General features: G+C 75.5%; 3 protein-coding genes across 13 annotated transcripts in view; 1 reads left to right on the top strand and 2 right to left on the bottom strand.

Moving 5' to 3' along the window:
• LRP1 (LDL receptor related protein 1) overlaps nucleotides 1-4,073 on the bottom strand; it is a 95,459-nt gene extending 91,386 nt beyond the window's left edge. For 3 of the 4 annotated variants that reach the window (XM_064498435.1, XM_064498436.1, XM_064498437.1), the window contains exon 1: nucleotides 3,829-4,065. In XM_064498435.1, coding sequence (XP_064354505.1) covers nucleotides 3,829-3,901 — 73 coding nt within the window. In that variant the 5' untranslated portion in view covers nucleotides 3,902-4,065. Of the gene's footprint in view, nucleotides 1-3,828 lie in introns of all 4 variants that reach the window. The other variant, XM_064498438.1, reaches the window with a different exon arrangement.
• A 2,678-nt stretch (nucleotides 4,074-6,751) lies between these two features.
• On the top strand, nucleotides 6,752-17,731 carry STAT6 (signal transducer and activator of transcription 6). 8 transcript variants are annotated; one of them, XM_064498618.1, is made up of 22 exons: nucleotides 6,752-6,906; nucleotides 10,121-10,251; nucleotides 10,712-10,862; nucleotides 12,534-12,617; nucleotides 12,703-12,841; nucleotides 12,923-12,984; nucleotides 13,094-13,242; nucleotides 13,353-13,484; nucleotides 13,609-13,797; nucleotides 13,865-13,952; nucleotides 14,025-14,147; nucleotides 14,305-14,397; nucleotides 14,502-14,708; nucleotides 14,784-14,878; nucleotides 15,014-15,150; nucleotides 15,251-15,397; nucleotides 15,611-15,680; nucleotides 15,922-16,047; nucleotides 16,127-16,228; nucleotides 16,340-16,426; nucleotides 16,902-17,057; nucleotides 17,125-17,731. In XM_064498618.1, exons 2-22 carry the CDS (start codon nucleotides 10,136-10,138, stop codon nucleotides 17,318-17,320), a joined length of 2,649 nt encoding a protein of 882 aa, XP_064354688.1. In that variant the 5' UTR covers nucleotides 6,752-6,906; nucleotides 10,121-10,135; the 3' UTR covers nucleotides 17,321-17,731. The 8 variants fall into 8 exon arrangements, with proteins under 8 accessions (XP_064354688.1, XP_064354690.1, XP_064354692.1 ...); XM_064498620.1 differs by lacking the exon at nucleotides 6,752-6,906 and adding an exon at nucleotides 6,959-7,045; XM_064498622.1 differs by lacking the exon at nucleotides 6,752-6,906 and adding an exon at nucleotides 6,987-7,041.
• NAB2 (NGFI-A binding protein 2) lies at nucleotides 17,667-22,936 on the bottom strand. The gene is made up of 7 exons (XM_064498623.1): nucleotides 22,268-22,936; nucleotides 20,858-21,655; nucleotides 20,637-20,770; nucleotides 20,316-20,367; nucleotides 19,658-19,790; nucleotides 19,370-19,567; nucleotides 17,667-19,230 (listed from the first exon to the last, which is right to left on the bottom strand). The coding sequence occupies exons 2-7, from the start codon at nucleotides 21,647-21,649 to the stop codon at nucleotides 19,136-19,138; spliced, it is 1,404 nt and encodes a 467-aa protein (XP_064354693.1). The 5' UTR covers nucleotides 21,650-21,655; nucleotides 22,268-22,936; the 3' UTR covers nucleotides 17,667-19,135.
• Between the last annotated feature and the right edge of the window lie 1,230 nt (nucleotides 22,937-24,166).

The following is a 24,166-nucleotide window of genomic DNA, read 5'->3' as shown; positions in this document are numbered from 1 at the left end:
CGGCCACCGCGGTCATCGCTTCTTGCGTCAAACCGCACCTTGTCCCCAAGCCTGCAGAGATGCTAGCAGAACGCCGGCCAGAGGGGGAAAGACCAGTGGGTTAGGTGACCTTCGGTCTTCCAGCTTCCCAGAAACACGGTTTCTCCATAGCCGCATTGCGGCTGATCCCGTCTCCAGGAGAACGGCGCCTGCAGCTAACCTGGGAGCCCCTCGGAGGGGCTTTCCAAAGCCGGGCCCCAGAAAGACCCCCTCCGCATACCCTGACCCCACGCAACCGACTCCTGCCCGAAACTGCCGGCCTCGTCGCCCTGTCCCCCGCAGGACTACGCCTTTGAACTCCCGCCCGAGAGCATCACGCAGCAGAGCGTTCCTCAGGTTGAGCTGTTTTATGTAGGTTTTTCCTTTATTTTGTCTCTGCTCATCAGCTTTAAGCCTCGTTTCTATGAGCAGACTCCCTCTTCCTCCCACCCCAGGAGGTTTGCTGAGACAAGGTGGCACTCAACTGCCATTGCCCTTTCAGAAGCTCTGCAAGTCGACGACTCCAGCGACCTGCCGGAGACGAGTCTCTCCTCGGCATCGCTAGGACCTCCTGGGTGCATCCGCAGCTGCTGGCACAGGCGTCTGCACCGCGGCCATCTCACACTTGCGTAATGAGACCGCTCCAACTCGGAAAGGGCCCGACCGACCGAGACACTGCCGGGACGGGGAAGGAAGAGCCAGTCGCCCCATCCCTGCCCTGCAACAAGCCTAGCCACCAGGTCCGGGTCCCTGGAGACACTCCCCCATCAGACTAACGTTCCTCGTTAAGTGAAAAAGCATCTGTGTTTCTCTTCCCAACCTCTCTCTCTGCCAGGTTCCTGCGGAGTGAGTCACTCTCACAAAGCTAAATCTAGACAGTTTGGCTGCTCCACACATCCACACCTTGCCAATCACGCAAGGCTGCAAGGCTCATCCTACTCCGGCAGCAAGATCCAGAAACACAAAAGCTGCCCCAGCTTGAAATAACCCCTGGCAAGAGCACTCCCCCTCTCCTGCCGCCGACGGCGGGCGGCACCCGAGACACCCGGAGCCCCCTGTGCCATCCCCAGCTGGAGCAGGGAGCCGGGCGGCGGGCAGGGCTGCCAACGGGGCACCGCGCGCAGGCGGGCCACGCGCCGCCGGGGCGACGTCCAACGGGCTGCCGTGCTCTAACGCCTCCGTCGCCTCCGCGGCGGCCATCACCCCTCGCGCTCACCCGGTGCCCACGCAGGCTGCGGGCCCAGCTGCAGCGGAGGCTGCAGGCACGCGATGACGTGATCCCCAGCGCAGGCAGAAAACAGGTCCCTCTCAGTGGATCCTCCACACGCCTCCATCCAACCTCAACGGGAAGCGGCGTCACCCCCTCGGTGACAGAGGAACCTGCTCTTGCCATGGGAGCGACTGGAAGGTGTAACGAGGAGGTCAGAGCAGACCCTCCGCCCGGCCGCACGCCCGCTGGGAGCGGAGCGCCCCGAGACTCGCGCAGGAACCCAGGCTCGGAAGCGCAGCCCTGACGCCCGCCGCGGAGCGGAGGGTCTCGCTGCAGCCCCCAAGCGCCCCGTCGCTCTGCCTCCACCGAACCCGGCGCGGCTCTGGGCCCGTGCGAACGCGCTCGGGGAAACATGTGCGCGGCCCTCGCGTGCACGAGACGTGCTAGACCGCCAAGGCGGCGAGAGGAAAGCAACGCGCTGTGGCCCCCGCCGCCCCGCCTGCGAGCCCTCCCACAGCGGCAGCGGGGCGATGCCTCCCTGCCGCGTGGCCTCTCGCCAGGCTCCCGGCACGGTCCGCCCGTGCAGCGCGACGCAGGGGCTCGACGCCCCGGCAGGCGGGAAGGGGAGCCCTGCAGGGGCGGGAGCTGCGCACCAACGGCCTTTGCCCCCCTGGAAAGCTCTTCCACCCACCCCATCAGCTGGACTTTGTCTCCTCTCTCTTCTACCACTGAGGCCGGAGAGGGATTAACGACTTGCAGCAGGGCACGCCACGGGGGCAGGCCTGGCGGCAGGGGCAGGACCGGTCTCCGGCCGAGGACGGAGCGCGCGGAGGCAGGACCTGCGCCCGCCCCAGCCCCGCCCGGGCAGCGGGCACCGCTCCCGCGACCGGGTCCCCCAGTGGGTCCCACCACAGCCACCGCGCCGCTGCCCGTGCCACGCTCCGGCGGACGCCGCGGGGCGCCCGGCCTCCAGCGCCGGCTCTGTCGCTTGCTAAACAACGGCCCCCACGGAGCAGCGGGGCTCCCCAAAACCCCCCCTCCACGTCCCGGGCGGCTCCTGCAGCTCTCCAAAGGGCCTCGCCGCGCCGGGCTGCACGGAGGCGGCCTGGGAAGGGAGAGGCTGCTGCGCGGCCACGCTCGGGAGGAGAGGGGCCGTTCCTGCGCCCGGGCGGGGAGCGGGCAGAGCAGCTTCCCTCGGCGCATCGCCGCCGCAGCCCGGTTTCCAAAGGCAACCCAGCTTATGTAAGGACGGACGCCTGTCCCTCCCGCCCCCGCCAACTTCCCAATTCGGCGGCCGCGAGAAGGGGAAGACGTCTCGAGGCAGCGGGGCCACGCGAGCTCGGCCGGACCCAGAGCCGCGGCCGTGCAGCAGGGAGGGGACGGGCACGGCTGCACGTGCCGCCCGGGTGCCACGTCCGCCCTTTGGAGCAAGTGCCGCGCCGCCAGCTGGGTGCGGGGCCGGGGCTCCAGCCTCCTGCGGCACCAAGCCGCTATTTTGGGGCAGGAGAGCTAATTTGGGGCCGGGGCATTATCTGGCCTTCGCCTGCACTTCCTGCCCGGCCCGTGTGGCCCCGTCACGGGCCTGGTGCCACTCCTGCCTCTACCGTGACGCCAAGTAACGGCGGCTTCACCGGTTCCTCCGCGGTGGGAGGCCGGAGGGGACGGAAAAGCCTTCCCCAAAAAATCCCCTCACCAATAAACTGCCCCAGATCCACCTGCCTCCGTCAGGCACCTCTGCATAGAGGGAGCCCATAGGGGGAAAACGCTGAAAGCGAACGCAGAAGCCACCCCCGTTTCTGTGCTTTTGAAGGAAAAAACAACCTTCTGCCCCCGCATTCAAACGTCTCATGAACTTCTCCGCTGCCGGCTGCGCTTGTTGAGCTGCCAGCTCCTCGGCGCGCTCGCGCTGCCAGCAACGGCCCCTCGCGCGCTCCCAGGCGCCAGCGACCGACCGAGCCGCCGGGCTCGCGGCGTTTGCTGAGCAGATCGGCGCGAGCAGAGCGCAGACGTGCGCGGCTCGGGAAGGAGCGGGCGGGCGGTGGACGGGGCGGCCGCCGCGCATCGCCCGGCCGGCGGGGCCGGACCCGCTGCCGCCGGAGCCGCCGCCCGCGCGAGCCGCCGGGGCCGCGGCCGCGTTACGCAAGAGCGGGGGGGGTTGGGGGGGCGGCGCGGCGCCCACCGCGGCGGCGGCTCCTGGGGCGAGCGGGGGGGGACGGCGGCGGCGCGCAGCTGCCCCGCCGGGCTGCGGGGAGCGGGGAGCCCTCTGCCTCCGCGGGGCGTCAGCGGAGCCGGCAGAGGGGCACGGGAAGGTTGTCCTCGGGGGCGGGGGGGGGGGGGGCATTTTGCTTTAATTGCGGAAAATCTGGGAAAAGTTTGCAGCGGGAGGAGGAGGAGCTCGCCGCCCCCCCCCAGGGGAGACCCCCCCCCCCCGGCCTCCGCCACGCTCCGCGCCCCGCAGCGGGACGAGCGGCCCCGCTCCCCCGGCGGCCCCGGGCCCCGCCCGCCGCAGTCCCGCCGAGGGCAGCGCGGCGCCGGTGCGGCGGCGGCCCCCTTCCCTTCCCTTCCCTTCCCCCCCCCCGCCCCCCGGGGCGCGGACTCACCGTCGAGGGCGCGGGCGGCGGGCGCGGCGAGCAGGGCCAGCAGGCAGGCGGCGAGGGGCAGCGGCGGCCCCATGCCGGCGGTGCGGCGGCGGCGGCGGCTCCTCACGCCGTGGTGCCCGCGGGGCGGCGCGTCCCGGGCCCGCGCACCGACATCCGCGGAGGGCGGGGAGGGGCGGGGAGGGCCGCGGCCGGGGCGGGCGGCGAGCGAGGCCCCTCCGCCTCGCGGCCTGGGCGGCGGCGGCGGCGGCGGCCCTCGGGACGGGGCGGCCGCGGGGGCGGGGGGCTGCGCGCGCCGCCGCCGCGGGATGGAGCGCGCCGCCGCCCGGTGACGTCACCGGGCCCGGGCCGCCGCGCGAGGGGCGGGGGGCGCCGCGCGCCGCCGGGAGGGGGGGGGTCGTGCGCGGCGCCCGCGCGGTGCGCATGCGCGTGCGGGGCGGGGGCTGCGGGCCCCCCCGGCAGCCCGCGGGAGGGGACGGGGCAAGGAATAGGGATAGGGAATGGGGCAAGGAATGGGGCAGGGAATAGGGATAGGGAATGGGGATCGGGAATGGGGCAGGGAATAGGGATAGGGATGGGGGAATGGGGCAGGGAATGGGGATAGGGATGGGGATAGGGATGGGGAATGGGGCAGGGGCAGGGGATGGGGATAGGGATAGGGAATGGGGATAGGGATAGGGAATGGGGCAGGGAATGGGGATAGGAATAGGGATGGGGATAGGGCTGGGGAATGGGGATGGGGCAGGTTTGGGGACGGGGCAGGGCGCCGCGGCTGGGGGGCAGGAGCAGGGGTGGGATAGGGGCTGGGGCTGGGGGCCGGAGCAGGCACGCTGCAAGCCCCCGTCCCCCCCGGGGCAGGAGCGGGGCTCGGGTACCGCGGCACGTGCCGGGGGGGGGCTCGCGCCCCACCGCTGCGCGCACCAGCCCTTCTGCCCCCAGCTGCGGGGCTGCCGCCCTGGCCGGGGGGGCTCTGGCGTCCTGGGGGGGACCGTGACACCCTGCAGCGGCCGTGTCGCCCTGCCGCGCCGCAGCGCGCGGGGAGATGGGGCGCGTGGGACAGGCGCAGCGCTGCAGGACCTGCTTGCGGCCCCCCCAGGGGATGTCACCCACTGCAGCAGTGACACCACGTGCTGCCCCCGTCCCGGCGAGGTGGCAATGCTGGTGGGGTGCAGGGGGGGGTCAGCCCTGCGGCCGGTGGCAGAGCGCCCGGCTGGCTCGGCTGCCGCCTGCCAGATGTTCGGGAGGGCCCAGATGTTCCTGGAGGCAGCCGGGGGGTGCGGCGGGTGCCGCGGGGCTGGGGGCGGCAGGGCTGCCCCGCGCCCAGGGCCCAGCGGTTGTGCAAGCCCCGCGGCGCCGGGCCGGGCTGGCGGCAACTCCCGGCCGGCGGACGCCAGGAGCCCTCCCACACCCGGACCGCGGCCCCCGGGCGGCCCCGGCTCCGGCCCCGCAGTGGGGGGGATCGCTCCCGGGTGCAAAGGGAGGCCGGCGGACGCAGGGCGCCAGCGCCACCAGGGCCCGGGGTCCGAGGTGCCCCGCGGGCGCAGCCCGTGCGGGGGGCTGCGGCGGATGAGGGCGCGCAGGAGCTGCTCTGAAGGATGGGGTCGTCCGTAGGGTCCCGCCTGGGCAGCGCTGGGGAAATCCCTTTCGGGGCTGCTTCCCCGCTGCCCGTGGGCCGGGGGCGCAGGCCCCCCCCGTGCTCGGCCCGCCGCGGCCGGCAGCGGCGCCGGGGCTGGGGCCGGCAGAGAGCCGCCTGCGCGGCACCACGCCGTCCCCTCGTGCGAGGGGCGCACGCAGTCCTCGTGCAACGCGGCCACCCGCGCACCCGTCGCCGGGGCGCGGCGGGGCACCGCGTGCAAGGGGCGCACGGCTGCCCGGGACTGCGCTTGCACCCCGCCGGGCGCAGAGCCCAGGAGCAGCAGGAGGGCAGTGGCAGCGGGGGGGCTGAGCCAGGTGCACCCCTGGGGGCTGTGCTGGGTGCGACTGCCCCAGGTGGGGCAGCGCAGGGTGCTCCCCCCGGCACGGTGCGGAGCACACCCCCCGGGTGGGGCAGCGCAGGGTGCACCCCCCCCGGGGGGGGCTGAGCCGGGTGCACCCCCGGGTCGCTGTGCAGCGTGCACCCCCCCGGGGGGGGCTGAGCCAGCTGCACCCCCGTGTCGCTGTGCGGGGTGCACCCCCCCGGGGGGCGGGCAGAGCTGGGTGCACCCCCCGAGCGCGCTGGCCGGGTGCAGGAGCCGCCCCTGCCCGGGGCCGCTGCAGCCCCCCCGGCCGTGCGCCCCCCCCCGCCGCGGGCCGGTGACAGCGGCGGTGCAGCAGCGCTCCCTGGCGGCCCTGGGACGGCCCTGCACCCCGGGGCGCGCCGGCGGCAACGGGCCGCCTGGCCCCGCGTGGGGCCGCCCCCGACGCGACGTGCGCCCCAAAGCAGCGGGCACCCCAAAGAAGGGGGCACCCCAAAGCAGTCTGCCCCCCCAAAGCAACGTGCCCCCCAAGGCAGGGTGCCCCCCCAAAGCAGCGTGCCCCCCCAAGGCAACGTGCCCCCCCAAAGCAATGTACCCCCCGAGGCAACGTGCCCCCCCAAAGCAACGTGTCCCCACGCGCTGCAGCGCCGGGAACAGCAGCGCAGAGCGCGGTCGCGGCGGGACACGCGTGTGCGGGACCTGCCCGCGGGCGGCCGGGCACGGCCGGGACACGCACTTCTGCCCGGGGCGCCGCGGGGCCCCGGCGCCTCGGAAAGCGGGGCCGGGGGGTCCCGGGGCTGCAGAGGGCAGCGTGGCCCGGCCGCGGGGTGCGTGCGGGTGGCAAGGTGGGCTGCCGCGGGGCCGGCGGGCGGCGGGGGTCCCGGGGCCGCTCCGGCCGGGCCATCCCGGGCCGGACCATCCCGGGCCGGGCCATCCCGTCCCGTCCCGATCCCGTCCCGGGCCGGGCGGCGCACGCAGGCGCCCCGGCGTCTCCTCCCCTTCCTGGCGCTGGCGAGCGGCGGCCGCGGATGCTCCCTACGGGGAGCCCGGCCCCGGCCCCGGCCGCCCCGCGCCGCTCCCGCCCGCCCCCGCCCCGCGGCGCGGCCTCCCGCGGGGCCCCCGCCAGGTACCGGGACGGGGACGGGGCGGGGCGGGGACCGGGACGGGGCGGGGGGGCAGCGCCGCGCCGGGGCCGCGGCCGAGGCAGCGCCGGCACCGCCCCGGGCTCTGCGCAGGGCGGCGGCGGCGCCGGGGGGCGCGGGTGGGTGCGTGCTGTGGGGCAGCCCGGGGGGCGCGGGTTCGTGCGTGCCGTGGGGCGGCCCGGGGGCGCGGGGGGTGCGTGCCGTGGGGCGGCCCGGGGGGCGCAGCCAGCTGCGCACCATGGGGCAGGTTTGCAGCCCGGGAGCAGCCAAGGCTGGGCGCCGCGGCTCCGAAAGTCCTTCCCGGGAGGAAGGAAGGAGGGAGGGAAGGAGGGAGGGAAGGAGGGAAGCAGGGCGGGTGCCCGGCGGCAGCTGGCTGGGACGTGCCCAGGGAAGGGGAAGTCGCCGCTGGGTCGCAGCCCGCGCTGCCCTCTCCCTGCGCGGGGGCACGGCCGGGCTGCTCCGCTTCGCTCTTCTGCTTTTCTCCCCCCGCCCCGGCCTGGCGCTGCCAGCCCGCGGGACGGGGGTCACCGCGGGACGGGGGCCACCGCGGGACGGGGGCCACCGCGGGACAGCGGCCGCCATGGGACGGGGGCCGCCACGGGACGGGGCTCTGTGAGGGGCCACGCGCTGTTGCGCAGCGGCGCGGTTGCACGAGCTGGATCTGCTGCGGGGCCGGGCTGCAAGCAGCCGCTCTGGGCCTGCGGAGCCGCCAGGGTTCAGAGGCTGGAGCGTCTCGCGCGGATGCAGCCGCCCGGGATCACTGGGAGAGGCCCGGAGCCGGCGGGCGCCCAGGGTGGGTGGAAGCGCCGGCCCAAAGTCCAGTGCCGGCGCCTGTGGGCACGGCTGCCCCTCCCAGGGCACCGCAGCGGAGCGCTGCCCAGCCCTGCGGGGGGTCCCGCGGTGGCACCGGGGCTCGATCCCCCTGCGCTTCCCACGGCGCGGATCCCGGCGGGACAGGCCCACGGGGAAGGCCCCGGGCGCCGGCACTCCTCTCCGAGTTGGCCGCAGGTGGGCCGTGGCCGTGGCCCCGCGCCGGGCTCGCGGCCGGCTCGCCGGGCTGTCCTCGCCGCGGGATGCAGCGGCGAAGCTCGCGCAGAGCCGAGCTGTCCTGGCGCGGGGGAACCTCGGAGCGCCTCTCCCTGGGAAAGCCCCTGGGAAACCTCTGCCCGGGGCGCTGCGAGGGCAGGGCCGGGCGCTGCCGGCTCCGTCTCCGGCCCCCTCCGGCCTGCAGGAGCCGGCTCCACCGGGGAAGCGCGGCGGGGAGATCGGGGGGTGCCGGGGGGGGGCGGCCGCACCGCGCGGAAGTGGCCGCGGTTACGGAGCAGCAGCTACCGGCGGCACGGTGGGGACGTGGCCCCGGCTGCCCTTGCCCCACGAGCAAGCCCGAAGGCCGCCCAGGGGGAGCGGGGGGCCCCGGCCCTGCTCGGTGCCCCCCAGCCCGCGCCGGTGCCCGGGGTCCGTCTGGGAGCCCCCGGGCTCTTCAGCACCGTTGGAAGCGAAAGTGGCTGCGCCTGCAGCGGGGATGCGCCCGCAGGGGGAGATGCGCCTGTGGGGGGGATGCGCCTGCGGGGGGGGGGGATGCGCCCACAGCGGGGATGCACCTGCAGGGAGGGGATGCGCCTGCGGGGGGGGATGCGCCTGCGGGGGATATGCACGCCTGCAGTGGGGGAGGGATGTGCCCGCAGGGGGGTCGTGCCCGCAGGGGGACTGTGCCCGCGGGGGACGCAGCGTGTTGCCCCGGGCACTGCGGGGCTGGCGATCGCACCTCGCTGGTGCCCGCGCGCGCCCGGGGCTGGCGCCATGGCGGGGAACGCGCGTCCCAGCTCAGCCCCGGCGCCCGGCGCTGGGCCGTGGCGCGCAGCCCCCCGTGGCGGCCGGCTCCGCGCTCGCCGGGCCGCGAGGCTCCCTGCGCGTGGCCGCGGGTAGGCTGGCCGAGCAAACACCACGTGGCCCGCTCCGTGCCAGCTGACATTGCGAAGGCGCCGGGAGCCTCCGGCGCTGCTGCGGGAAACCTCGCGCGGTTTCGCCACGGCCGGGGCGTCGTCGCCGGAGCTGCGTCTTGGCAGGGAGAGGCCGTGTGCCGCAGCAGCGGGCAGGAAAAGGCTGCGTGCGGGAGCCGCCAGCTGGGAGAGGAAGCGAACTCGGGCCCGGCCGGATCGGAGAAGCGGCGGCGGCGGCGGCTGGGAGCGGGGGAGCACGGCGCCTCCCGCGGCCTCCCGGCAGATTGGGGCATGCCCGGCCTCCGCGCCGGGCCGCGGGTTCGCCAGCCCTGAGCAGAGACGCAGGTCTGAGGGGGGGCGGCGGGGGGCCGGGGGGCCGCGGCCGCCGCGTTGTTTTGCTCCCCGCGACGTTGCCCTAGTGACGTTGGCTTCCTTCCCTTCACATGGTTTCTCGGCGTCCCCGGCGGCTCCGCCTCCCGCCGTGTCGCTCGGGCTCCGGCTGCGCGCAGAGACCCGCTGGGGGAGTCGCTGGCCGCGGGGACACGTGACGCCTTCGCTCGCGGGGACGGGAAATCGGCCGCGGCAGCGCAGGCCCGGCCGGGCCCGGGGCGGCGGCGGCCCCGCGGGCCGCGGCGAGGTGGGCGCGGGCGCTGCAGGGCCCCCGCCGCGGCCGGGGCGCGGGAGGCCGAGAGCGGCCGGGCGGGCGGCGGGGCGCCGGGGAAGGGCTCAGGCTAGGCCGAGCCCGGCCGAGCCCCCGCCGCCGGCCTCCTCCCGGCGAGCGCCTCGCCCCGGCCCTCCTCCCGCCTCCCCGGAGGTCGGGCCCGCCCGCGGCGGGGCTTCCCGCGGGAGCGGGGCGGCGGCGGGCAGCACCGCGGCCCCCTCGGCCCGGCGGAGCGGTTCCCCCCGGGCTCCCCCCTGCCGCTCCCAGCAGGGCCGGTGCCGGCGGCCGCCCCCGCGGCCGCCCCGGTGCCGGCGCCAGGGCTTCCCCGGCGACGCAGGAGCCGAGGTGCAGGCGGCCCGGTTGCCCAAGAGGCTCTGCATGGATCAGCGCTTCCTGCTCCTCCTCTTCCTCCCGGCACGGGTTTGCACCGGGCCGGGCAGCGGCGGATGGCAGCTCTCTCGCACGGGGGGAACCGAGGCGCCGTCCCACCCGCGCCCCTCGCCGGGCTGGGACCGGGGGCCGTGGCGCCTGCCGGCCACAGTGCCGCGGCTCCGGACCCCCCCCGGCTTACGGCCCCTCTCCGCTGCCTCTCCGCAGGTGACAGCTCCCAAGATGTCCCTCTGGAGCATCGTCTCCCAGATGCCGCCAGAGGAGTTTGGCGGCCTCTTCGCGGAGTTCCCCCGCAGCCTGCGCTGCCTCCTGGCCGACTGGCTGGAGAACCAGCCCTGGTGAGTCCCCGCGCTGCCGCCGGCCGGGCGCCGCTGCGGCTCCGCACTGGCGTTTGCAGTGACCGTGGTTGCTGACAGCACCCCGGTCTCCAAGGCCCGGCTCTGGGAAGTGCTCCCACCCCGCGCCGTGCAGCGGCCGGGCCGCGCGCAGGCAGGTCCTCGGCCGCGCTTGGGATGGCCCCTCGCGCGAGGCGTCGCCGCTGTGGGCCCCCGGCACCCCCCGGCCGCTGTGGTGTCCGCGGGAGAGGCTGCTCGGGCCTGCTCCGATGAACCGCCCCATCCCCTCCGGAGCGCGGCTCGCCCTTGCTCACGGCTGCGGTGCGGCAGATCTCCCCCAGGGACGCAGGGAGGTTGGGCGGCACGGTCCAGCTCCGGGTGTCCCCGCTCCCGGGCTGCCGGGCTGGGGGTCCGGCGGGCAGGAGGGCGGCTGGCGCCTGCTCAGCTCTCCCCCCCTCCCCAGGGAGTTCCTCCACGGCTCAGACACCTTCTGCGCCAGCGTGGCCAGCGGGATGCTCTCGGCCATGCTGGAGAAGCTCCGGAGCGCCGCCGGCAGCGACGGGCAGCAGTGCCAGATCCTGCAGCAAGTCAACAGCCTCGAGGTGCGGGGCCAGGTGCGGGGCCACGGGGCTGGCTCGGCCGCCGGCGCAGCGCCTGGCCCGCCGAGGCTCGCGTAGTCCATGCTTCGGACGTGCCGGCGGGAAGGGGGCCGATGCAGCGCGCCGGACCCCTCGCCGCGGCTGTTCTCCAGGCCAGCACCGTCCACCAGCGGCGAGTTTGCGAGGACTCGGCGCCCGACGCTGGGTGACGCGGGCCGTCCGGGCACCCCAGCGGGACGGAGGGGGGGTTCACGCGGGTCGAGCCGTGGCGCCCCGGCGCATTTATGGCTGCAGCGGTGCTTCCCCGGGTTCGCCCAGCCCCCCCTGCCCGGCCCCCCCCCCCCCCCCCCCGGGGGCTGCATCCCTGCCTGGCCCTGCGGGAGCCCCGCGCCCCGCCGCGGCTCACGGCGCTGCTCGCCAGCCTCCGGCAGCCGCCTAACCAGATGTTCCCCATTTTCTGCTTGAGTGTTTGATTTCTCCTTCCTCCGTGCAGTGTTTTGTGCGAGTCCTTTGCTGCATTTCCTCCTGCCGTGTGTGCATGTGCACGCTGGGTTTCTTTCTCTGGGCTGTTTTCTCTGTTTATCAAGGTCTCTTTGAATTGCTCTCTGTCTCTTTCTCCCCCCTCTGTGATTGCAGATTTAATCCCTGTCCTCTCTCTCCTGCCACCGAAGCTCTTAATGTAGGGGCTGAATGGTGCTGGCTCCCAGAGCCCAATTCTGCTTGAAACCCCCTTCTGCTTTTTTTGGTAACAGACATTTTTAATATGCAACGTTTGGGAAGGGGTCAACTTTAGTCATAACTTCTGGGGAACAGGGTAACTTTCCAAGACAGTGTTATTGTTTGCTTTTTTGAAAATCTTTTGGGAAGCTTTGCAGATGTTTCAGTTTAGTCTCTTTATTTAAAATCCCTGGAAAAAGCCACCCTCCCATGTCCCCCTGCTCCGCCGTTTCTCATGCCTTAGCAAGAAGCTCTGGCTGCGCCGTGCCCGCTGGAAGGAGCGGGCGCCGTGCCCGCCGGGCAGGGCAGGGCTCCGCCGGCGGCGCGCGGGCAGGAGGGGCTGGTTTCGGCGCGGAGCCAGCCGGGTCGGTTGAGCGTGGGGCGGGTGACGGGAGCCGGTCGCTCTTGCACAAGGCACCCGGGCGAACGCGGGGCGTGAAGAGCGGCCGCGGGAGCGTTGGGAACATGGGGCGGAAGGAGCTGGGAAGCGGCCGGGAGGCTTCCAGGCACCGGAGGAGGGCGGCTGCGCTGCCGCTTTGGGAAGCGGCTGGTTTGGGACTGCACGGAGGGCCGGAGGAGCTGGCGCTGTGCGGGCGGGCGGCAGCCAGCAGGGAAGTTCCTGTCCCTGTTTTCGGTAGGAAGCGCTGATCCGCCCGGCCAGAGGTGGCCGGGAAAGTCGTCACCAGGTGTAATGCTGACAGTGTCGTGAGGAGCTGCTTGCAGAAATAGGGATTTTTCCTTTTTTTTCATTTGAAGTTTTTCCGTATTTTTATGCTTGGTTTTAAGTGGCTTTGGAGGCGGGAACTGGTTATTCCAGGAGAGCGCGCGAGTGCTTCGCCGCGGCCATTTCCACGCGCCGGGTTGCGGGGAGGCTGGGCTTGACGCGGCGCCGTTGACCGCAGCAGGGGCTGTGGGGGGCCGTGGGGGTGTCCCCCCCCGCCGACGCCCCGCTCTGCCCCCCGTCTGCAGAGCACCTATCGGCGCGACCCGCTGAGGCTGGTGGCCGTGCTGAAGGGCATCCTGGAGGGCGAGAAGGCCGCGGTGCTCAAGAGGGTGCGTGGTGCCTGCCCGCTCACGGGCGCCCGGGGCCGGGGCGGACCGGCCCACGGCCCCCTCACCCCGCTCTCCCCCGCCCCAGGACCGGCACCTGCCCCTCAGCTTCCACCGGCGGCAGGAGGAGCTGAAGTTCGGCCTGGGGCTGCAGCGGCTGCAGCACCGGGTCCGCGAGATCCAGGCGCTGCGGGAGCGGAGCTCGCAGCTGCGGGACGGCGCCGGAGGTGAGCGCGGCGGCGGCGGGCGCCGGCCCCGTCCAGGGCGCCGCGGGTGCCAACGGGGCTCCCCCTTCCCTCCTGCCGCAGCCTCCCTGCCGCTGGCTCTGCGGGACCCGCAGCTGAAGACGGAAGGGAAGCCGCCGGAGAGCGTGAGCGGCGGGGCCGGGGGGCGCGGGGCCGGGCGGCGGGGCCAGGGCCGTGCGGCCCCGTCCCCGCGCGGGGGGCGGCGGCGCGACGCAGAGCCCCGCGGCCCCGCAGGAGCTGCCCGCCCTCGTCCTGGAGACCGCGAAGGAGCTGGAGGCGGCCAAGCAGCAGGTGCTGAAGAGGATCCAGATCTGGAAGAGGCAGCAGCAGCTGGCGGGCAACGGGGCCGCCTTCGAGGAGAACCTCACCCCCTTGCAGAAGAGGTGAGGGGGTCACGGAGAGACGGGGCCCCCAGCGCCAGCCTCGTGCCCTGGGCGGAGCGGTGCCGTGGCCCGTTTCGGCTCAGGGCACCCCTCCCCGGGGCTTTTCGCAGGTGCGAGAGCCTGGTCGAGGTGTATTTCCAGCTGCACCAGCAGGTGCTGGCGGCCAGCGCGGAGCTGGGCTCCGAGCTGCTGCCCCGGCTCCTGGAGCGCTTCACCGAGGTGTTGACCAGCCTGGTGAAAAGGTAACGGCCGGGCAGGGGCCGCGGTGGCAGAGGGCTTGAGCGGCTCTGCGGGGGGGGACGGAGCCGGGGCCGCCTGGGGGGCTGCGCCGTGGCCCGGCCCCGCCGTCACCCCCGCGTCCTGCAGCTCCTTCCTGGTGGAGAAGCAGCCCCCGCAGGTGCTCAAGACCCAGACCAAGTTCCAGGCGAGCGTCCGGTTCCTGCTGGGCCCGCAGCTGCTGAAGACCTCGGCCAAGCCTTACGTGGTGCGCGCCGACATGGTGACGGAGAAGCAGGCACGGGAGCTGGCGCTCAGCGCCTACAGCAACACGCTCAGGTGAGCCGCTGGCCGGGGGGGCCGGGGGGCCGCCCCACTGCGCCGCCCCTGAACCCCCTCTGCCCAGCGAGAGCACAGGGGAGATCATGCACAACGTGGTGGCCCTGGAGACCAACCCCACCAGCGTGACCTGCTGCGCCAACTTCAAGAACGTGGTGAGTGGCGGCCGGCGAGGGGCCGGGGGGGCCGGCGCGTGCCGGGGGTGACGCCGGCTCGCCCCTGCCCAGCTGCTGAAGAAGATCAAGCGCTGCGAGCGGAAGGGGTCCGAGTCGGTGACAGAGGAGAAATGCGCCGTCCTGTTCAGCACCACCGTGGCCCTCACCCCCAGCAACCTCACCGTCCACCTCCAGGTACTGTCCCCTGCCGCGGGCCAGCGGCGCTGAGCCCCCCCGGCGCTCCCTGCGGCAGCTCCGCCCGGTATCCCCGGGGATGCCGGGGACGCTCCCGTGGGAGCCGCAGGGAGGCCGCAGGGACGTCCAGGCTGAGCAGGGCCACTGGCTCCCCCAGGTGCTGTCCCTGCCCATCGTGGTCATCGTCCACGGGAACCAGGACAACAACGCCAAGGCCACGGTGCTGTGGGATAACGCCTTCTCCGAGATCGTGAGTGCCACGAGCCGGCGGGAAGGGCCGCGGCGCAGGACCGGGCTCGGCCTGGCCCGGCCGCGGCAGGCTGGGAGGGGGCTAATGCCATCGCCCCGCTGCAGGACCGGGTGCCCTTCGTGGTGGCCGAGCGGGTGCCCTGGGAGAAGATGTGCGATACACTGAACCTGAAGTTCATGGCGGAGGTGCAGACCACCAAGGGGCTCCTCAAGGAGCACTACTTCTTCCTGGCCCAGAAGATCTTCAACGACCACAGTGCCAGCCTGGAGGACTTCCAGAGCCGCAGCGTCTCCTGGGCCCAGTTCAACAAGGTTGCTGGGAGGGCTGGCTGGGGCGGGCCGGGTCTGGCCTGGCCCTGGGAGCCTCACGCCCGCTCTCTGCCCTAGGAGATCCTGCCCGGCCGGGGATTCACCTTCTGGCAGTGGTTCGATGGAGTCCTCGACCTCACCAAGAGGTGCCTCAAAAGCTACTGGTCAGACAGGTGGGTGCCACGGGGCGTCTGCGGCCGGCCCCGGCCTCTCCGGAGAGCGGCAGAGCCGGGGACCCGGCACAGGGGTCCCGGGTTCCACCCCACTGCCCTGACACCGGGCCCCTGTCCGTCCGTCTGTCCCTCCAGGCTCATCATCGGCTTCATCAGCAAGCAGTACGTCTGCAAGCTCCTGAGCACGGAGCCCGACGGTACCTTCTTGCTCCGCTTCAGCGACTCCGAGATCGGGGGTGTCACCATCGCTCACGTCATCCGGGGCAAGGATGGTGAGAGGGGGCTGCTGCGGGCGTCACTGAGGGGGGTCTTGGCGGCCCGGGGGCTGCTCTGGGAGCAGGCAACGGAGCGCCGTGCCGTGCCGCCCCGCAGGCTCCAGCCAGGTGGAGAACATCCAGCCCTTCTCGGCCAAGGACCTCTCCATCCGGTCCCTCGGCGACCGCATCCGCGACCTGGGGCAGCTCCGGAACCTCTACCCCAACACCCCCAAGGACCAGGCCTTCGGGAGTCACTACAACAGTGAGCGGCTGGGAGCGGGGCCAGGCCCCGGCGCGTGGGTCTGCCGGGGGGAGGAGCGGAGCGGGAGGCTTTGGGTGGGAACGGGGGTCTGGGTCCCTCCCCCAGCTCCTGCTGGCCCCTGAGCTTGCGGGGAGCCCGGGGGCTGGCGAAGAGGGTGGCCGGGGACGGTGCCGGGCTGGCGCCGCGCGTCACGGTGCTCCCCGCTCCGCGCAGAGGAGCAGACGGGCAAGGACGGCCGAGGCTACGTCTCCACCGCCATCAAGATGACAGTGGAAAGCGAAAGGTGGGTGCGCGCGAGCGAGCAAGGCTTCACCAGCAGCACGAGCCGAGCATGACCGTGCGCGCGGGGCACCGGGGCCGCGCGGGGCCGCAGGGCGGGGGCATTTCTGCCAGGGCGGGATGGGGCCGTGCTCACGCATGAGGGATCCCTCCCCGCTGCGGCCCGTGCCCCGGCGTGAGCGCTGGCGTGCACGCGCGCCCGCCCGGCCCTGCGCCACACTAACGGCAGCGACGCGTCCTCGCAGGGAGCAGCAGCTGCCGGGCGCCGCCGGGGCCCCCCCCGAGGCCGCCCCCACGCAGATGTTTGGCCTGCCGGTGCTGCGGCCCGAGCTGCAGCACGAAAACCTGCAGACGGTGCTCAGCCCCATCTGGTGAGCGCCCGGGTGCTGCGGGGGCCGGGGGGAGCCGCCCCACGCTCGGGTGCTCACCCCTCCGTGTCTGTGCTTGCAGCCCCCCTGCGCCCTTCTGCCCCCAGCCCGGGCCCCCCAGCTACCCCACAGGCGAGGGCAGCATGAACATGATGGTCTCCGACATCGGGTCCTCCTTCCCCAGGTGGGAGCCGGGCTGCGCTCGGCGGGGGGGGGGGCGGCGACCCGTCCTGGCGTCCCCCGCGGGGGCCCAGGCGACCTGGGGGGCTCACGGCGCTCCCGCTTCTCCCTGCAGCACGTCCCCGATGCTCTCGCCAGCCCTGGCCATGGACCCCGCGCTGCCCCACTGCCCTGAAGCCTTCGGGAACCCGCCACTGTCCATGTAAGAGCCGCCGCATGCCTGGGGCGTGTGCACGTGTGAGGCAGGGCATGTGCACGCGTGATGGTGCGTGCACGCGTGGCAGAGCACGTGCACGTGTGATGGTGTGTGCACGCATGGCAGGGCATGTGGACGTGTGGCAGTGCGTGCACGTGTGGCAGGGCACGTGCACACGTGATGGTGCCTGCACGCATGGCAGGGCATGTGCATGCGTGGCAGTGCATGCACAAGCATGGTGGGTCTTGTGCACACGCGTGGCAGTGCGTGCACACCGCAGCGCACGCCCGCGTCCTGTGCAACGTGCGCCCGAGCGAGGGACCTTCCCCAGCTCTGCGGCTGGCCCGCAGCGGGCGCTCCCCGTGCGGAGACCCGCAGCAGCTCCCAAGCCGAACGCCCCGTCTCGGGGCCGGAAGCCCCCGGGGCAGGGAATCGTTGCCCAGGCGCCGTGCGAACCCCGCGCCGCTCTGCGCCCCCCCAGGAGCTTCATGCCCGGCCAGTTCCTGCCGGCGGAGCCCCCGCAGCTGCTGCCCGGCGGCCCCTCGCCGGAGCCGCAGGACGAGGAGATGCCCGAGATGGGCCTGTTCCTGCCGCCGCCGCCGCTGCTGGAGCCGCCGCCGCAGGGCTCCCCGAGGTGGTAAGCACGGGGGGCCGGGGGGCGGTGGGGGCCCCCACCCCGGCTCACGCCGCCCCTCCGCCCCCAGGATGGCGCCCGGCATGGAGCTGCCGCCGAGCGCCGACTTCGAGCAGTTCCTGCAGGAGATGTCACTGGAGGGCTCCTCGCTGGGCCCCCCCTTCGCGGCCCCCCCGCCGCGCGGCACCTACCCCAGCCCCAGCCCCCCGTGCTGGGGGCTGGCGGAGGCCCGCTGGGACGACGGCGTCCGGCCGGGGCAGGCGTGAGCCCCGCGGGGCAGCCGTGCCCCCGACGCCTCCGCCTCTGGTTTCCCGGACTCGATGCAACTTGTGCCGGGGTGGAAACTCTGGCGGGGGAGGGATTTTCCGCGGGGGGGGGCAGCGCTGGGTGACGCCCTGCTCCCCCCCCCACCTGCGTCTATGCTGCACTTTGGATACAGCTGCCGCCGGCGGGGCGCCGCGGCCGCGGGGGGGGCGCCGGGCCGGGCGAGCCGCGGGGGCGGCAGCCGTGCCCGGGGGCTGCCGCAGCTGGGGACACCGGCCCCGCACGCCCCGCGGCCCGGCGCCAGGCTGAGGCAGGGAGTGGGGAGCCTGGGGGTGTGGGGCAGGGAGATAAGCCATAAAATAAAGTTTTATTCCAAAATAACAAAATAAATAATCTACTGTACACGTTACAAAGGAAGAGTCGCTAATGTTCTAAAAAGACACCACACAGTCCTGGGGGAGCCGGGCCGGGGCTCGGCTCCCCGGCGCGGGGCGGGAGGGACCCCGGGGGCTGGACGGAGGGGCCGGGCCGACGCCGCGGCTGGGCTGGGCCAGGGCGCGTGTGGACCGCGGCGGGCGGGCGGGCGGCATGCGGGCGGGCGGGCAGGCGCTGCGGCTGCGCCTCGGCTCCGGGGGACACGCGAGACGCGGGCGCGCGGGCATTGCCGCAGGGTCTGCCGAGGCGCGCACGCTTTGGCCGCGGGTGCGCGCTGCGTGCGACACGTGCCTGCCGCGATGCGTGTGTGTGCTGCGCGTGGGCGTGCTGCGCGTGGGCGTGAGCATTCGCGGGGGCTGTGTGCGGAGCAGCATGGGGTTGCTGTGGAGGCGGGGGAGACGCACGGCTGAAATGTGTGCACGCAGTGCGGTATGCATGTGCTGGGGGGGGGGGAAATGTGGTGTAACGCACATGCATGCTGAGCTGTGCGCAGATTTGCTGCGGGGAGGGATGTGCATGCAGCCAAAACACACATGCATGCCAAGCTGCGCGTGGATATGCTGCGGGGGGGGGGGGGAGTGCTTATGGCTGAAACGCACGTGCATGCTGAGTTGTGCATGGATTTGCTGCAGGGAGGAGCGTGCATGCAGCCGAAGCACACGCGCATGCCGAGCTGCATGTGAATGTGCTGTGGAGAGGCGCGTGCACGCGGCCGAAACGCGCGTGCGTGCTGAGCTGCGTGTGGACGCGCTGCAGGGAGGGGTGCGCTTGTGGCCAAAACGCACGTGCATGCGGAGCTGCGTGCAGATTTAGTGCAGGCAGGTGTGCGCTCACGGCCGAACTGCGCATGCACGCCGAGCCGTGTGCGGCTGTGCCGCGGGGAGGTGCGCGTGGCCGAACTGCGCGTGCACGCCGAGGTGCGCGTGGATTTTCCGCAGGGAGCTGTGAGCGCATGGAGCTGCGTGGGGCCGTGCCGGGGGCGGCGCGGCGCTGTGCGTGTCGGCGCTGCCCGCTGCGCCCGTGGGAGGCTGCGCCGACGCCGGCACTCGTGGCCCCACGGGCGGCTCACGTGCCGGCGGGGCCGGGGGCCGCGCTCATCTCTCCGCAGCGGCCGGGGGGGCCGGGGGGGGCTGTACAGCGGGATCGAGGCACCGGCCCGTTCGGCGGCCCCGCGCCCTGGGGAGGGGGGGGGCGAGGGTATTGCTGCTGCCGGGAGGCGCGGGCCGCCCCGCCGCGGCTGAGGTAACGAGAGCGTCGGTGCGCGGCGGGGGGGGCGCCGGGCCCCCCCGGGAGCCGCCGCCACGCCAGCCGGGCGCCCGGCCCCGAGCGCCTTATTGCTTCGTTAGTGGTGGCGGGGGGCTGCGGGGGCCCCGGCGGGCGCCTCATTGCCGGCTGGTCTCCTGCTCCACCTTGACGGTGCCACGGGGGGGCTCCGGGGGGGCCGGGGGGCCCCGCTCGGCCAGCCCATCCTCCAGGTCTGCGGGGGAGGCGGGAGCGGGGTCAGTGCACGGCGCGCGGCCCCTTCCCGTGGGGATAGCGGGATCCCTCCTCCGCCTGCACCCGCGGCCCCCCCGCCCGGGGGGGGTGCACCCGTGCCGGGGCCGGGCGACGCTCACCTGGTACCGGCGGCTTCCCGGGCAGGCAGGGGCTGAGGCGCCCCGCGCGCTCGTGCGAGACCAGCCGGGCCAGGCGCAGCCCCTCGTCCATCAGCGTCTGCTGCAGGATGTGGCGGCTCCAGAGCCCGTGCGGCGGCAGCCCCAGCGGCAGCTCGGGGGCCCCGGGCGGCGGCGTCAGCCGGGGGCAGGCGCCCGCCCCTGTGCACAGAGGCCGGCGGTGGGCGGCGGGGCCGGGGGGGCCCCCGCCGCCCGCCCCCCCCCCCCCCCCGGCGCGGGGCTCCCACTCACCCTGCGCGTGGCCGTCGAGGCTCTCCCCGGAGAGGCTGCCGGCGTCCTCGTCCAGGCCGGGGCGGAACGGGGCCGCGTGGGGCTCCGCGCCCAGGGCCAGCGGCAGCGGCTCTGCGCGGCTCTGCTCGCCCGCCTGCGGGCAGCGCGGCCTCAGTGGGGGGCCACGGCGTCCGTCCCCCCGGACCCCCCCAGGCCCGCCGCGCCGGCCCGCAGGCGCTCACCCACGCAGGGGCAGGTGTGCGCACCTGCACCGCTGTGTGCAACCCCCCCCGCTTTGCACACGTGTGTTCTCCCCCGTGTGCACCCCTCCAACGCTTTGCACGTGTGCCGCATGTGTGCGCACCCCCCCACACCCGCTTTGCACACTGTGCCCCCCGCGCACGTGCTCCCCCCGCTTTCCACGTGTGTTCTCCCCTGCGCACACCCCTCTACCCGCTTTGCACACACGTGCCCCCCCAGCACACGCACCCCCCCGCTTTGCACACACGTGCCCCCCCAGCACATGCACCCCCCCCGCTTTGCACACACGCACCCCCCCGCTTTGCACACACGTGCTCCCCCTGCGCACCCCGCTCTGCTTTGCACACGCGCGCGCCCCCCCCGCGCACCCGCTCCCCCCCCGCTTTGCACACGCGCGCTCCTCCCCCCCCGCACCCACCTCCTGCTTGAGCCGCTTGGCCGCGGGGGCGACGCCGTCCTCGGGCAGGGCCCTGCGCGGGGAACCGGTGCGTCAGGCGCGGGGGCGGCAGCTGCCGCCCGGCGCCTCCCCCCGCGGGCAGCGCCGGCTGCGGCGCCGCGCGGGGGCGGCCGCCTCGGCGGGGCGGGGCCGGGCCGGGCCGGGGGCGCGGGAAGGGGCCGCGGGGGCGGCGCGGGGCCCCGCTGCGCCGCGCCTTGGGCCGCCCCGTCGGAGAACCCGCGGCGGGGGGAGCCGGGGCCGCGCCCCCCCGCCCCGGGCCGCCCCCCCGGCCGCGGCGCTCACCTGGCGCCCCGCAGCGAGGACAGGTAGGTGCTCTCGCGGGCCACCTGCCGCGACAGCGAGAAGAGCTCGACGCGCCGCAGCAGCAGCGAGTTGTCGCGGAGGCAGAACTGGGCGGCCGCCTCGTTGATGATCAGCTGCGGGCAGAGGCCGCGCGTGAGGGGGCTCCGGCGGCAGCGGGCCCAGGCGTCCGGCCCCCCGCCCCCCCCGCGCCCCCGCCTCACCTCGTGCAGGCTGAGCTGCTTGCCGTCACGGCGCCGGGCCTCGCCGCGGCCGTAGATCGCGCTGTGGCGGCGGATCTCCTCCTCCTTCTGCCGGTCGCCATCGTCCATCTGGAAGATGTGCCCCACCGCCTTGGCCAGCTTCTTGTTGAGCTTCATGAGCGCCCGCAGCTCGGCGTCGCCGCCGCCGCCGCGGGGGCAGCTCTGCAGCAGCCGCTCCACGCTCTCTGCCACCGTCCGCGCCAGCTCCGGCTCCAGCGGCTCCGCGCCCGGTGCCGGCTCCCCGCCGCCGCCCGGCGAGAACGGGGGGGCCGCCGGCTCCTCGTCACCGCCGCCCTCCGACTCGGGGGTGCTGCGGCCCGGCCAGGGCGGCGCCGCCGACGGCGACAGCTTCTCGGCGGGCTCGGCGGGGCTGCGGGCTGGCGGCGTCCCGGCCGCCTTGCCCGCCGCCTCGCTGGGGCTGGCGTGCCCGTTGCTGAGCGCCTTGCGCCCACTGGGCTCGGCCAGCTTGAAGAGTGGGATGCTGCTGACGGGCACGGCGGGCACGGGCTGGCTGAAGAGCCCCGGGTTGGAGGCCCACTCGCGCAGGGCCTTCTGCAGGCGCCGGACATGCAGGGGCTTGGTGGCCATGCCCACCAGCGCCATGATCTCCAGGAACTCCTCCTCGCCCGCCTCGCACAGCTGCTGCACGTCGTCGCCGCCTTGCTGGATGAAGGTCTCGTAGTAGCCCAGCAGGTTGGCGCGCTGCAGCACCCGGTACAGCTGCAGCTCCCCCAGCGTGCGCGGCAGGGCCATGGCGACCTGGGGGTGGCCGCCCGTCACCCGGGGGTCGGCGTCCCCCGCCGGGCGGGGGCGGACCGCGGCCGAGCCCCCCCCCACCAACCCCCGCGGCGCCCGCCCTGGGCCCCGGACCCCACCGTGCCCTGTCCCAGTGCACCCCCCCGGGCCCCTGCCATCTCTGCTGGGTCCATTCCCCTCCCCCGGGTCTTCCCCAACGCACAGGGCCCCCCCGGTTCCGTCCCGGGTTCCCCTGCACCGCTGATGTCCCCTCGGTGTCCCGGGCCCGTCCAGCCCTCGGTTCCCCCCGCGGGACTCGGTCCCGTCCAGTCCTGGGTCCCCTCGTCCCGTCGCGACTCCCCCGGTCCCATCCAGCCCCCGGTCGGTTCGTCCCCCCCGTCGCGGTCCCCGCCAGTGCCGTCCAGCCCCGCCGCGCCCCCCCCGGTGCCCCGGTCCCGTCCAGCCCCGGGTTCCCCCGCCCCGTCGCGACTCCCCTGGTTGGTCCGTCCCCCCGCCGAGGCCCCCCCCGGTGCCGTCCAGCCCCGGGGCCCCCCGCCCCGCCGCGGCCCCTCCGGTGCCCCGGTCCCCTCCAGCCCCGGGGCCCCCCGCCCCGTCGCGGCCCCCCCGGTCGCTCACCGCGGGCCGGAGCCGCGTCCGGCCGCTACGCCCGCCGCGTGCGCGGTCGCCGTGCGCCCCGGGGGGGGCGGCGGGGCATGGGCAGGCTCCGCGCGGGTTCGGGGCGCCGGGCCGGGCCGGGCGCGCTCGCTCCGCCGCGCCGCGCCGCTTCTGCGCGCCGCCCACACGGGCGGTACCGTGAAATAGCAGCGGCCCCGGCTGCGCCGCGGCGTGGGAGGCCCCGGGGGCGGATCCCGCGGCTGCCGCCCCCGCCGAGCACAGCGCGGGCGGCCGCGGCGGGGGGGCCGCGGGGAGCCGCCCCCGCGCCCTCCCCCCGGCGGCACCGGCACCCCCGGGCGCCCGCAGCGCGCGCGGGAGCACCGGGGCCGGGGGGAGCCCCCTCCGGACCGGATCCGCGATACCCCCTCGCCCGGCGGCCCGGGAGGCGCCCGAAGGCCGGTGCCCGCGGGGCGGCCCCAGCACCGGGCCCGCTGCGCGCCGCGGCCGGGGGCAGCACGGGGGCCGCGCTCGCACCTCCCCGGCGCCCACAGCGACGAGCGATGCGCCGGGGCCTCCCCCGTTACCCGGCGCCGCCCCGCGAGCCCCGGCCGCCCCGCGCGGGTGCCGGCGCCGGGGCAGCTCACGCTCTGCCCGGGGCTGGCACCGCGGCGCCTCCGGAGAGCGCTGCCGTCAGTAGGCTCGAGGGTGAACGGCGGAGGGGCAGAGGGGGCCGCGGGGCTCGGGGGGGCCCGGCGGGCGCTGCCGGCCCCGCCGCGGCTCGGGCGCTATTTATACCGCGCGGCCCCGGCGCCTGGCGGGGCTCCAGCCGCCCCCGCGCCCGCCTGGCCCGTCCCGGCCGCGGCGGCGCCACGCTCCCGGGGGCGGCCCGCCCCCCCCCCGCGCGACCGCGGACCTGGGAGGGGGGTCCGTCCCCCCCATCCCCCCGGGCCCAGGCGTCCTGTCTCCCTTCCCCTGCGAGCCCAGGCGTCCCGCACCCCCAGCGCCAAAGCCGGGCACGGCCCCCCCGAGGTGCCCAGGCGTCCCGCCCCCCTCCCACGGCCGGCCCCCGCCCCCCCCCCCCGACCCAGGCGTCCGGCGCGGCGGGGCCGTTCCCAGGGCCGGCGCTGCCCCCGGCTGACGCACATCCTCCGCCCACGGCTGCGCCGCTTCCCGGCTCGCCGCCCACGGCCCGGGGGGGCCGCCCCAGCCCGCTGCCCGCCCCCGCGGGGGCCCAGGCGTCCTGGCGCCCCACGGAGAGGGGCCCGGCCGTTCGGGCATGCGCCCCTCCCCCGCCGCACCCCGAGTCATCCAGGCACCCCCTGCCCTGAGCGGGGGGAGCCCCAGCGCTCCCCCACCCCCGGGAGCGGGGGGGACCCGGGCGCCCCGGCATTTAAGCCCCCCCCGCAGGGCCGGGGCGCCCCGAGGGGCCCCGGCGGCCGCGAGCTCTGCCCCAAGGGCGCGCGGCGGGGCAGGGGCCGCCCCCCGCGGCGGGGGGGCCCGAGTGCCCCCAGAGCCCCGCGGGCAGCGCGCTGTCGGCCGCCGCCGCGGGCGGGAGCAGAAGAAAGGCGCCTTGTGCTCGAGGGCGGCGGGGGGGGGGACGGCGCGGCGCGGGCGGCCGGGCCCAGGCGCCGGCCCCGCGCCCCCCCCCCCCCGGCGGGGCGGCTCCGCGTGGGCGCGGGCACAAAGCGGCTGTGAGCGCGCTGCGGACGGCGGCCCCAGCCCTTAACCGTTGCCTTCCCCACCGCCGCGGAGGGGGCGGCCCCGGCGTGGCACCCGGGGCGCGGCTCCGCGGTCCGGCCCCGGGCGCCCCCGACGCTGCCGGGCCGGGGCCGGGCCTTGGCCGCCGGGAGCGATCGGGCCCCGGCCGCGCCGGGATCCCCGAGGGCCGTAGCGACCCTACACAAACAACGTGGCGCTGCC

Source organism: Dromaius novaehollandiae, chromosome 28 (assembly GCF_036370855.1).
Source record: "Dromaius novaehollandiae isolate bDroNov1 chromosome 28, bDroNov1.hap1, whole genome shotgun sequence".
NCBI classification, from domain to species: Eukaryota; Metazoa; Chordata; class Aves; order Casuariiformes; family Dromaiidae; genus Dromaius; species Dromaius novaehollandiae.
Note: the sequence above shows the minus strand (reverse complement) of the source record. Positions and strands in the feature narration are given on the sequence as shown.